Raw genomic sequence first — 12094 nt, forward strand, 5'->3', positions numbered from 1 at the left:
TATGTTTGCATTTCTTCTTTTCACGTGTCCAATTGATTTCACACTCGCTTCCCTCATATTGTTCATCACAAAGATCACTCCTATTGTATCTTGAATAATAGTCTTTATATATTGATAGACAAAAAATAAAATATTACATTATTATTTCATTGTTAAGAACTTAAGACATTTTAGAAAATAAGAAGAAAATATTGGAAATCAAAAAGTCAAAAACAGAATATGTAATAATTTTCTAGTTCTATGAGATTATGTGAGAAAACCAAATCAATGTTTTAATTTTATTGACTTAGGACCAGGCTTTACTAAAAATCCTCTTTTTGATTTTTCATTTTGGTTGAAAATTAAAGGACAATGATTTTCGTGACTTGAAGAGTTTGTTTATGAATTGTTCGTATTTGATTTAAAAAGTGACGTACTAAAATGACATGTCAAAGCTTTTGTAGTTGCTTGTTTCAATTTGGTACATCTTCTAAATTAATGTTTTAATTAAAAAAAATTCTTAAAATTATACTTGTCACATCATCATCATTATTATTATTATTATTGTAAAAATAAGTATAAAATCCGCCTAAATATATTCCCTTTGTCCATATTAGATGGTCATTTTTTAGGAATTTTCACTTTCTATTATATACGGTGATTAAAAAAATATTAGTAATAGATCAATCAATTTCATTATTTTGCCCTAAGTTCATATTAATTAGCCTCTTGAAAAAAATAATCTTAGATCTTCAAATTTTGTAAGGGTAGAATGGGAAAAACTAAATTTATTTTATCCTGATTTAGTAAGTAACTAAGTACTCCGTCCGTTCATATTTATATGTCATACTAAAAATGGATGTTCCTTAATACTTGTCATTTCACAAAATCAATGCATAAATGACATTATTCTTCCTACTTTATCCTTGAGAGTTATTAGAGTCTGTTTGGAAAGTCACCTGGTAATTAAAAATGGTATAGTTACTAGGGTGGTAATTACCAACCTAGTAATGACACAGTCTAGTAATTACACTGATCAGTTTGTTTGCCTCAGTGTAATTACACTGTAATTATACATATCATGTTTGGATGTCACGGTGTAATTACAAATGTTCTGTTTTGATGCACAATTGCAATCATAAAATTATATCAAATTTTAAAAATAAAAATAATTATTTAAAATTTATACTAGACAAATAAGAAACTTATAAATGATATTAAATTAAATATTTAAGATATATATTATTTTTTGAAAATATATTAATTAATAAACATATGTTCTTAACTAATATTGTGAAAAAAATAATTGATTTATATTTTTTCAAATTAATATATTTCAATTGAATTGATCATAAAAACAAAAAGTATGAAGTTTCTATGAACATCGTGAAATGTATGTTTGATAAAAAAGATTAATATATAAATAAAATGACATAAAATATTTGACAAAAAGATAATCTATCAAGTCTAATTAAAAAATGACTTGCAATGTGAATTCAATATTACTAAAACAAATGAAACTAAAAATATAACATAAGTTATAAATTCAAAACAAAAAATTTAACATAATACTCTTATCGCAAATTTCAACATAGCATACATAAATATGATTTATTTTTTATTTATTTTTTAAAAAAAAGAAAACGTAAGTCTATAACCTTACTTAACAATAAATTCTAATTTAATTGAAAAATTACAATACTAATAACATTATGCTAATGAGAAAATAAGCATGGCATAAAGAAATATATAATACGAAAAAATTGCATAAAATCACGTACAGTAAGGTTGAGAATAGATAAAAATGAAATATAATAATATAGAATAAAAAATAATATTTTAGATTTTTTTATAATAACAAAAATAATAAAAAAAGAACTTGAAATAATAGAAATAAAAAAATTAAAACAAAAAAATAAAAATAGAAATAAAAAGAAAAAATTAAAAAGTAATCAGTTGGTGTCTGATAATTACACTATGTAATTACCAGCAATTCACAGTCTCTCCCTATGAATTGGATAGTGTAATTACTCTCTGCCAATTACACCAATTACCTGCTGACCAAGTAATTATATGTCCAACCAAACAAGACAGACTGTAATTACACCCAATTACACTAAATCCAATTACTAGGGTGACTTTCCAAACAGGCTCTTAGTCTTGAAAGTATACATTTGACCAACATAGAAAAGTAATTAATTCATTTCCCGGGTCAAATTAATAAATCAAAATAAATTAATTCATGTTCATTTGAAAACTTGACTTTAAGATTACATTAAATAAGGGTACAATGGTAAACTTACATAGTTTAAGGGACCTAAAATCTAAAATGGTGATAAATAAATAAAAACGGAAAGAGTAATATGAGACAAATTTTTTATAGTAAGATACACATCTAATATAACCATTGCTTATTCAATCGAAATCTCATAAGAGAAGAAAGTATTTAACATGGGTCGGCGTTATAACCCACTACATTCTATCTATTACGCATCGGATCAACGGAGAGAAATCCCGAGTAGCACGGAGTGTGTAGTAAACTAAGATCACTTGTGAAAAACAATGACTTTGACCATCAATTACTACAAATTTGATAAGGATTATCAATTTGTCATAACTCTTCCCTAATTTCATACGATTAATAATCATGACGATTGCACGCTCATCTCCATTATTGTCACAGTTGGCAATATTACTAGGAAACAAAAAAATTATTGGAGGTTCTTTATTAGCACCTTTATCGGAAGGATTACACAAGTAACACAATTATTCAACTAATAAAATACAATCGTAAATCTAATTAGTAACGTTTGAAATAATAATAATAATAATCCCAACAAAGTATTAAAGAAAAGTCATCATTAAAAAGATACCCAAAAAAAAACAAAATGTTGCAAAAAGAATGCAATCCAAGAATATGAATTACAATGAGTCCATAAAAATTAAGCTAAAATTAAAACTCAAACTCTCATTTTCCCATCCTAATTAAAAATGTCTACTTCTTTTCAACAAGTTTCTCAATCAAGTCAGCTGCATCTTGAACTGTTACAATATTCTCAGAGTTCTCTTCTTCTACTGCAATCCCAAATTCTTCTTCTAGGGCCATCACAATTTCCACCTGTTCGCCCGTTACAAACACTTGTTAGGTTCAATCTTACTGTATATATAAGGTTAATTTTTTAATATACGTATAGTAACTAGATGTTGAATTGTTTTTCACGAAAATCCTAAATCTGACGCAGAAAGTACTCACAGTGTCAAGAGAGTCGGCTCCGAGGTCCTTAGTGAAAGTACTTTCAGGGCTGACCTTAGTTTCTGCTGGTAAAGCCAGTTGTTTCCTCACTATGCTTATTACCTTATCAATTGTCTCTGCCTTTGCCTGCTAATCATACAAAATGGATCAATCAATAAAAAGAGTGAAAACTAATACTACTTCTGTTTCAATTTATTTGTCTGATATTGACTTGACATATAGCGTTTAAGAAAGTCTGAAGACTTTTGAATCTCGTGGTTCTGTTGAATGTACTATTTTGATATGTTTGAACCCAGATATAAGTGTAAGTGTGAATTAAAATCAAATGTGGTTGTAGCATAGCAGAGTGGAGCAGCCGCGATATAAAGAATACTTCTAGGCATTTGCAAAGGCCATTACCAACAATAGGATTATGTTAAGACTTATTAACGAGTTTCATACCTCAACTATCAATCTCATTGTATTAAAACATGTTAGCCTACATATGCCTATTGTCGATTGGGAACAAATATTTGGCCAACTTTGCATCGATTTATGTTTTAATACAAATTAATGGAGTGATAGTTCAGGTAGATAACAGAACAATGGATAGTTAAGGTATGAAACTCATGAAAAAAGTAGTAATAGTTTAGGTATGTTTTCGACTATTATACAAATGTTAACTAAATATATGTGCAACAAAAAAGAAATGGAGAAGAAGAATTTACAGCTGCAACACGAAAGCGGGATGTTCTGAGAGAAGGGAAACCAGCACTACTCATTCCCCAACCCACTGAAACCAACTTCACAGTACCTCTGTTTATCTGCACACATTTTGCCCAAAATTAGAAGTTGAACGAAGGAGTTCAACAGTCAAACCTCTCTATAACAAAATCATTTACCACGATGGTAGAAATCTGTTCCAATGAAAATTTAGTCGTTACAGTAAAATATTGTAATAGAAATTTGAAATATTAGTAATGTTGACCTGAGATGTGTTGAACACAACCTGATTGGCAGAACAACCAAATCTGAGACAAGTAGCTGAAAGACTAGCCATATTATGAAGAATGAGAAATGCAGATAGAAGAATTTGTTTGAAGATTTAAAGATGAGTGCAATATTTGAAGTCACAGTAATAATATTATACAAAGAAGAATGAGTGGTGAATATTTAGTTTGCAAATCCTATCCAAATTACTGTGTATGTTGCTTTCTTATGTGACATAGCGGGGATGCTTTGCTAGCTAATGTTTTGTCTCCATTCTCAACTTGACCACGTGCAAGTAGTTGTAAATATTCTATCGAACTCAATAATTTTGATCTAAACTGTTATGAGATTAAGAGGGAATGAACAAATCTTATTGCATTGGTTCATTATATTGTTTTTTTTTGTTTTTGTCTTGAATATGTAAAAATTATTGATCTAAACCTTAAATTACTGAATACTAAATCAATAATTTAAGGTTAGACAATGATCTCTTTTGCTCAAACTGACAATCATATATGAAACGTTAGACAATGGTCTAAAATTTCATAAGTTATTCAAATGTTTACCGACAATCTCATAATTTGTAGGTAAGATCGAGAAATATATGAGCAAATATTAGATTTGAATCTAATATTATTGAGATAATATCTCAGATGGTCACTCAACTTTGAATAGTTCACTTAGAAAATCACTTAATCAATTTAAATAATCTTTTCACTAAATTTTGTAAAAATACAAAAAATAATTAAATTATTTAAAAAAATAAATAAGATGCTTATTTTAATTGTTGTTTTCTTTTACTACCTTTTCATTAAAAAAATAGTAGAAGATCGTTACTGCCCCTTTTTTTTAATTACTTCTTCTCGATTCCGATTTTTCTTTTTGGTAATCTTTTAACAATTTATTTCTAGTTTTACAATTACTAGAACTGAAAAACTTTTTTTTTTTTGGGTGGGAGGGGGGTCCAATTGTTACTCTACGTTTTTTACGTTTTTTTTAGAAAAATTATAATTAAATAATTGGAGTGGGGATCAATAAAATAATTAAAATAGATATCTTATTATTTCTTTAAAAATAGTTTAAGATAAAATTTAATGAAAAAATTATTTAAATTGATTGAGTGACTTTCTAAGTGAAATATAAATAGTTGGGTGACTTTCTAAGTGAAACATCAATAGTTGAATGACTTTTGAGTTATAAAACAATGTTGAGTGACTTTTTAAGTAAACAACTTAAAGTTGAGTGACTTTCTAAGTAAACAATTCAAAGTTGAGTGACCATTTGAGATATTAACTCAATATTATCTTGAAAGATAATGTCTTAAGAATGAGATATTACTTTTGAGGGAAAATTGTATGAAATAACAAACTATTAATTCAAATTAAATGTTATAGCTATAATTTATTTTAATTGTAATTCGCAGCAAACATCTCCTTTTTTTGTCATTTGATTCGGCATACAATTAGTCATTTTATACATTTCGGTATAAGATGTATAAAATGTATAAAATGTGTTTGTGTTTGTATAAAGCGAGAGAAAAGTGTATATACAACTACAAATACATATATTTTTGTCCTATACACTTATAATTATACAAATACAGATCTTATTATACAAATTACAATGTATAAATGAAGTTATACAAAACCGAACAATTTGTATAAAATTGGATGTTTGTAGCGAATTATACAAATCAAAAGCTCTATAGCAAACATAAAATTTGCTATAGAGCACAATTATGCAAACTCATACAAATATGATTTAAATTGTATGAAATAGCAAACTATTAATTCAAATTAAATGTTATAGTCATAGTTTATTTTATTTGTAATTCGCAGCAAACATCCTTTTTTTTGCCATCTGATTCGGTATACAATTTGCCATTTTCGATATACAATTAGTTAGTTTATACATTTCGGTATAAAATGTGTTTGTGTTTGTATAAAGCGAGAGAAAAGTGCATATACAAATACAAATACATATATTTTCATCATATACACTTAAAATTATATAAATACAGATCATATTATACAAATTAAAATGTATAAATGAATTTATACAAAACTGAACAATTTGTATAAAATTGAATGTTTGTAGCGAATTATGCAAATCAAAGCTCCATAGCAAACATAAAATTTGTTATAGAGCGCAATTATGCAAACTATAACTATAACATATAAATATGATTTTTATGTTTGCTATATGTGAAAGTTGTTCTTTTAATGCGCATTGGGCTCTCAAAGCAAATTGGGCCTCGAATACCTACCAACATTTTTCAATTGGGTCATATGCTCAAATGCAACTTCTAATCCCTATTTCATTTGTATTTTTTATTTATTTTTTATATATAATGTGATCCTAGATTTTTCCATTATAACTTTTGATGCATATTTTTTTACTGAATACATATTTACCCCTTTGATCTTGTTAATTTTTTTTCCTTTAAACACCTCAAGCTAATCTATCAAACACCTTATATCAATTGAAAACGTGCTAATTCAATAGAAATTAATAAGACGTGACGCGTGTATCATACCTCTTTTAAAAGCGTGAAAAAATTATTTCTTAAAAAAATCCATCTCCCTTATCTACTATTTGTTGCTACAACTCCGTTACCAGATCTACTATCACCATCATAATTCAACCAAGAAGAAAGTCATTGACCAGTCATAAAAACCATTACACAACTCCATCGCCATCAATTTCAAGACGCTACAAAAAATTCAAATGTTACTGAAATTTACATTGTGTTCATGAGTCAAATCTTCTGTACATTTGAGAAAATATTCTAACTTATGCCATTTTAAAAACATATCAATGAAACACAAACGATTAACAAGATATGACGTGTGTATTATACCCTTTTTAAAAGCATGAAAGACTCGTTTTTTTCTCCATTGCCTTCATCTACTGTTTGCGGCCACACTCCATCACCATAGCTATTACCGCCACCATATTTCGACCAAGAAGAAAGTCATTGACCAATCATAAAAACCACCGCACAACTCCAGCATCATCAAATTCAAGACGTTATAAAAGACCTATAAGATATCAAAGCTTACAACGTGTTCACGAGTAAGAGATTCTATGCATTTGAAAAAAACACTATACTAATTATGTCAGTTAAAAATGTATCAAAATTAAATACAAACGACAAGAAAGACGTGACGTGGTACTACACCTTTTTTACACGCACGAAATACCCATTTTTTCTCTCCATCTCCTTCATCTACTATTTGCCGCCACCACTCCGTCACCATATCCAACTACCACGAAGAACGTCATCAACCAATTACATAAATCTTCACACAACTTCATCTTCATCAGATTCAAAACGTTATAAAAAACCTAAAAGCCACTAAAATTTACAATCGTGTTCATGAATCAAAAAGTTCTCTACATTCTTAGAAACATTATAACTTGTGTAGTTTCAACTTCTTCCTCTTTTTTTCTTTTCTTAATTTTGTGTTATTAAATATTGAACAAATAATTTTGTTAGAAATCTATAGAATATTTCACAAAATTATATAACCAAAAATAATAGTACTAAAAAGGAAATTGGGACCGACCTACCAATAAAATAATCAAGCATCCTGTCCAAGTAAATATGTCAGCTGTCCAATTCGCTTGTTCACCAAGGCGAATTTTTAGCCCTATTTATACATTTCATTACCCCTCTTTTCTTCATCCTTCATCTTCTCCAGAGATAATTCAGTAGCCGACTCCGGAGAATCGCAAACATCAAAACTACTGTTTCTGGATTTCGTGTTCGGGCTGTTGATCTTGTTTTATCGAATCAGGTATTTAACATTTTCTTTTGATATTTAGGGTTTGAAATTGAATTCCTTTTTTTCAATTTTCTGAATTTTTTCCCTTTTTTTCTGTATAGAAATCTGTCGTTGGATAGGTCAATAAGAAATTCAAGTCAGAATATGAGCTTTCCTGCACAAAACAATAGAAGGAATAACAACAGTAATCGACCTAGAAACATTAATAATAATCCTGTTGTTCAAAGTGGTGGTGCTCGTCGTGAGTGGGTAGCTAGGGGATCCACTCCAACCAACACTGTTCCATTTTCAGCTGCTCCTGTTACCCCGGTATCAACAACCACTGTTGTGACCCCTGGGTTTGGTGGGAATGGAAGAGACAATGATAATGTGCCAGTTGTGCCGGTTAATCGATTTCAAAATCAAAATCAGACCTATGTGGAACCCAAATTCAATAGGGGGACATATGGGAATCAGAGGGGAAGGGGCAGGGGGAGCTATAATCATCAGGAGAACAAGATGGAGAGGCCGGTCAGGGAGGTCAGTGGGAGGATTAATCAAGAGCGGGTGAAGGATCCTAATTTGCCTCAACTTGTGCAAGAAATAGAAGAGAAGCTGTTGAAGGGAAACATTGAGTGCATGATATGCTACGATATGGTGAGGAGGTCTGCGCCCATGTGGTCATGTTCGAGCTGCTACTCGATTTTCCATCTTCATTGTACCAAGAAATGGGCAAGAGCTCCCACTTCTGTTGACACATCTGCAGATAAGAATCAAATGTTTAATTGGCGTTGCCCAGGTTGTCAATCAGTCCAGCTCACTTCATCCAGGGACATACGGTATCTTTGCTTTTGTGGGAAGAGGCAAGACCCCCCTTCAGATTTATACTTGACTCCACATTCATGTGGAGAGCCTTGTGGCAAGAAACTTGAGAAGGAGCTTCCAGGGAATGGTCTGAGTGAAGAGGATCTTTGCCCTCATGTTTGTGTCCTACAATGCCATCCTGGTCCTTGTCCACCTTGTAAGGCATTTGCTCCAGCTAGAAGTTGCCCCTGCGGGAAGGAAGTAATTACCACTCGCTGCTCTGATCGGAAGTCCGTTCTTACATGTGGACAGCAGTGTGGTAAGCTTCTTGACTGTGGACGTCATCGGTGTGAACAAACTTGCCATGTTGGTCCTTGTGGCCATTGTCAAATTGTTGTGGATGCCTATTGCTTTTGTAAGAAGAAAACAGAGTCTGTTCTTTGTGGAGATATGGGTGTGAAAGGAGATATCAAGATGGAGGATGGCGTCTTTTCATGCAATTCAGTTTGTGGAAAGAAGCTTAGTTGTGGAAACCACATCTGCCGTGAGCTCTGCCATCCAGGGCCATGTGGGGACTGTGCTTTGTTGCCTAGCAAGGTCAAGGCATGCTGTTGTGGTAAAACCAGCTTGGAAGAAGAAAGGCACAGTTGTTTGGATCCAATTCCAACCTGTTCCAAGGTCTGCGGAAAGCGCCTCCGTTGTGGGGTACATCGCTGTGAAGCTGTGTGCCATTCTGGTGACTGTGCACCATGTCTTGTTCCTGTGAATCAACGCTGCCGCTGTGGGTCAACTTCTCGAACAGTAGAGTGTTACAGAACGCAGGCAGAAGATGAGCAGTTCACTTGTGATAGACCTTGTGGGCAAAAGAAGAACTGTGGAAGGCATCGATGTAGTGAGCGATGTTGCCCTCTTTCTAATCCAAAAAACTCCATCACGGGTGGTTGGAATCCTCATTTTTGTTCAATGCCGTGTGAGAAGAAGCTTAGATGTGGGCAGCATTCTTGCGAGTCACTTTGTCACAGTGGTCACTGCCCTCCCTGCCTTGAGACAATTTTCACCGATTTGACTTGCGCTTGTGGGAGAACATCAATCCCTCCTCCGCTACCTTGTGGCACACCTCTTCCTTCGTGTCAGTTACCATGCTCGGTTTCTCAGCCTTGTGGCCACCCACCTACTCACAGCTGCCATTTTGGGGACTGCTTGCCATGTGCTGTTCCTGTAGCAAAAGAGTGCGTTGGTGGACATGCAATTTTGAGAAATATACCTTGCGGATCGAAGGACATCAGGTGTAACAAGCTTTGTGGGAAGACCAGGCAGTGTGGCTTGCACGCATGTGCTAGAACTTGTCATCCTTCACCATGTGATGTTTCTGCCGGACCCAGCAACGGCTCCAGAGACTCTTGTGGGCAGACGTGTGGTGCTCCTAGAAGAGATTGCAGGCACTCATGTACTGCTCTTTGTCACCCCTCTTCTTCATGTCCTGATGTTAGATGTGAGTTTCCTGTTACTATTACTTGTTCTTGTGGCCGGATCACAGCAAATGTTCCTTGTGATGCTGGAGGTCAGATCGTTGACTCTGTTTTCGAAGCTTCTATAATCCACAAGCTGCCTTCATCTCTTCAACCTATTGAATTAAATGGGAAGAAGGTTCCTCTTGGTCAGAGGAAACTTACTTGTGATGATGAGTGTGCAAAGATGGAGAAAAAAAAGGTTCTTTCTGATGCTTTTGGTATAACTACCCCTAATTTGGAGGCCCTCCATTTTGGTGAGAATGCAGCTGTCTCCGAAGTGCTGGGGGAGCTTCTTAGGCGGGATGCTAAGTGGGTGTTATCTATAGAGGAAAGGTGCAAGTTTTTGGTTCTTGGCAGGAGCAGAGGGGGTGTGAACGCTCTCAAAGTTCATGTGTTTTGCCCAATGTCGAAAGAAAAGCGGGATGCAATTAGACTGATAGCTGCAAGGTGGAAGCTTTCAGTAAATGCAGCTGGTTGGGAACCCAAGAGATTCATCGCTGTACATGTTACACCCAAGTCCAAAGCTCCAACGCGTATACTTGGTCCCAAAGGTTGTACTGTCAATAACATTGCTCAGCCTGCTGTTTTTGATTCTCTGGTGGATATGGATCCAAGGCTTGTTGTGGCTTTGTTTGACTTGCCAAGAGATGCAGACATTAGTGCGTTAGTTCTCAGGTTTGGTGGTGAGTGTGAGCTTGTCTGGTTGAATGACAAGAATGCCTTGGCTGTGTTCAATGATCCTGCCCGAGCAGCAACAGCTATGAGAAGGCTAGACCAGGGGTCGGCCTATTGTGGTGCTGCTGTAGTTCATCAGAGTGGTGTTGCATCAGCAGTGGCATCCGCTACTAATGTTTGGGGAGTCTCTGGAGGAGCGAAGGACGGGGGAGGAGTTGCAGCTCTTAAGGGTAATCCATGGAAGAAGGCTGTAGTCCAGGAGCCTCATTTGAGGGAGAGTCTATGGGATGCCGATGAATGGTCCAAGAATCCCACTGATTTAGCAGCTCCTTCTGCCTGGAGGGCGAATGAAGCTCCACCTACTGCCTCGTCTAATAGGTGGAGTGTCTTAGAGCCTGAAATTACTTCCAGCTTGCCCGGGGTGTCTATTACGATCCAGAAACCTGTTACTGAGACAGAAGTGGGGGGTTCAGTTTTACCCCCCAAACCTCAAGATGTGGGGATTGACGATATGGCAGATGTAGTGGACGATTGGGACAAGGCTTACGATTGAGAGCTCCTGGAAATGCATATTGTTTTCGCTGGCCAATTATTTCTTCCATTTTTCTTTTTAGTGCTCAGACAGGAGTTGGTTTAGTAGCTCCTGTTTTAAAGGGAGAGTGATGTTTCTTTTATGGTTCAAAAACACTACTCCTTTAGCCTTGGTGCCCAATATCCCCAATGAAGGGAAACATATTAGTAGTTGTTGGTGTAATGTACCATTTGGTCAGTGTTCTAAGATGCTGCTTGATACCATTAGTAAAACCCAGACTTATTAATCTTCCCTTCATATGAATTGTTTGTGATGGGATGAGCTTTTTTCTTCACCTGAGATGCTGCTTTGTTCTTTATTAAAACAGAAGGGATGTAAGAAGCCTTCGTGTTGGTGTCATGTTATGTGTCCATTTAGATATTTCTGAAGTCTAACTTCTGTGCTCTATGAAATAATGGAGATAACTCATAGGCAAGGATTTATGTCTCTGTCAATAAAGGGGGGTGTGCATTTGGTGCTTTCCGTTGTCCTAAAATTTTGGTTTGGCTTAAGTTTTCAATGTATTATTCAGTTATTCGGTTGTCATATAAGAAAATAATATAAT

The 12094-nt window shown here is 34.0% G+C and overlaps 2 protein-coding genes across 3 annotated transcripts; one reads left to right on the plus strand and one right to left on the minus strand.

Annotated features, from left to right (window-relative positions):
- Positions 1-2950: 2950 nt before the first annotated feature.
- On the minus strand, positions 2951-4398 carry LOC125832328 (uncharacterized). Of its 2 annotated transcripts, none has more exons than XM_049511467.1 (4): positions 4200-4398; positions 3940-4035; positions 3233-3358; positions 2951-3097 (listed from the first exon to the last, which is right to left on the minus strand). In XM_049511467.1, the coding sequence occupies exons 1-4, from the start codon at positions 4269-4271 to the stop codon at positions 2975-2977; spliced, it is 417 nt and encodes a 138-aa protein (XP_049367424.1). In that variant the 5' UTR covers positions 4272-4398; the 3' UTR covers positions 2951-2974. The 2 variants fall into 2 exon arrangements, with proteins under 2 accessions (XP_049367424.1, XP_049367425.1); XM_049511468.1 differs by having other exon boundaries at positions 4221-4297.
- A 3683-nt stretch (positions 4399-8081) lies between these two features.
- LOC125832069 (NF-X1-type zinc finger protein NFXL1) lies at positions 8082-11666 on the plus strand. The gene has a single exon (XM_049511204.1). The coding sequence runs from the start codon at positions 8134-8136 to the stop codon at positions 11509-11511; it is 3378 nt and encodes a 1125-aa protein (XP_049367161.1). The 5' UTR covers positions 8082-8133; the 3' UTR covers positions 11512-11666.
- The last annotated feature ends 428 nt before the right edge of the window (positions 11667-12094 follow it).

This window comes from Solanum verrucosum, unplaced genomic scaffold (assembly GCF_900185275.1).
Source record: "Solanum verrucosum unplaced genomic scaffold, falcon-dt-bn FXZP01000009.1, whole genome shotgun sequence".
Taxonomy (NCBI): domain Eukaryota; kingdom Viridiplantae; phylum Streptophyta; class Magnoliopsida; order Solanales; family Solanaceae; genus Solanum; species Solanum verrucosum.

Excerpts from the sequence above, each read along its gene's own strand:
- LOC125832069 (XM_049511204.1), top strand. The coding sequence starts at position 8,134 with ATGAGCTTTCCTGCACAAAACAATAGAAGGAATAACAACAGTAATCGA.
- LOC125832328 (XM_049511467.1), bottom strand. The coding sequence starts at position 4,271 with ATGGCTAGTCTTTCAGCTACTTGTCTCAGATTTGGTTGTTCTGCCAAT. Across the intron at positions 4,036-4,199 it reads TTGTGTTCAACACATCTCAG|ATAAACAGAGGTACTGTGAA; the intron begins GTCAACATTACT and ends AAATGTGTGCAG. Across the intron at positions 3,359-3,939 it reads CCCGCTTTCGTGTTGCAGCT|GCAAAGGCAGAGACAATTGA; the intron begins GTAAATTCTTCT and ends TATGATTAGCAG.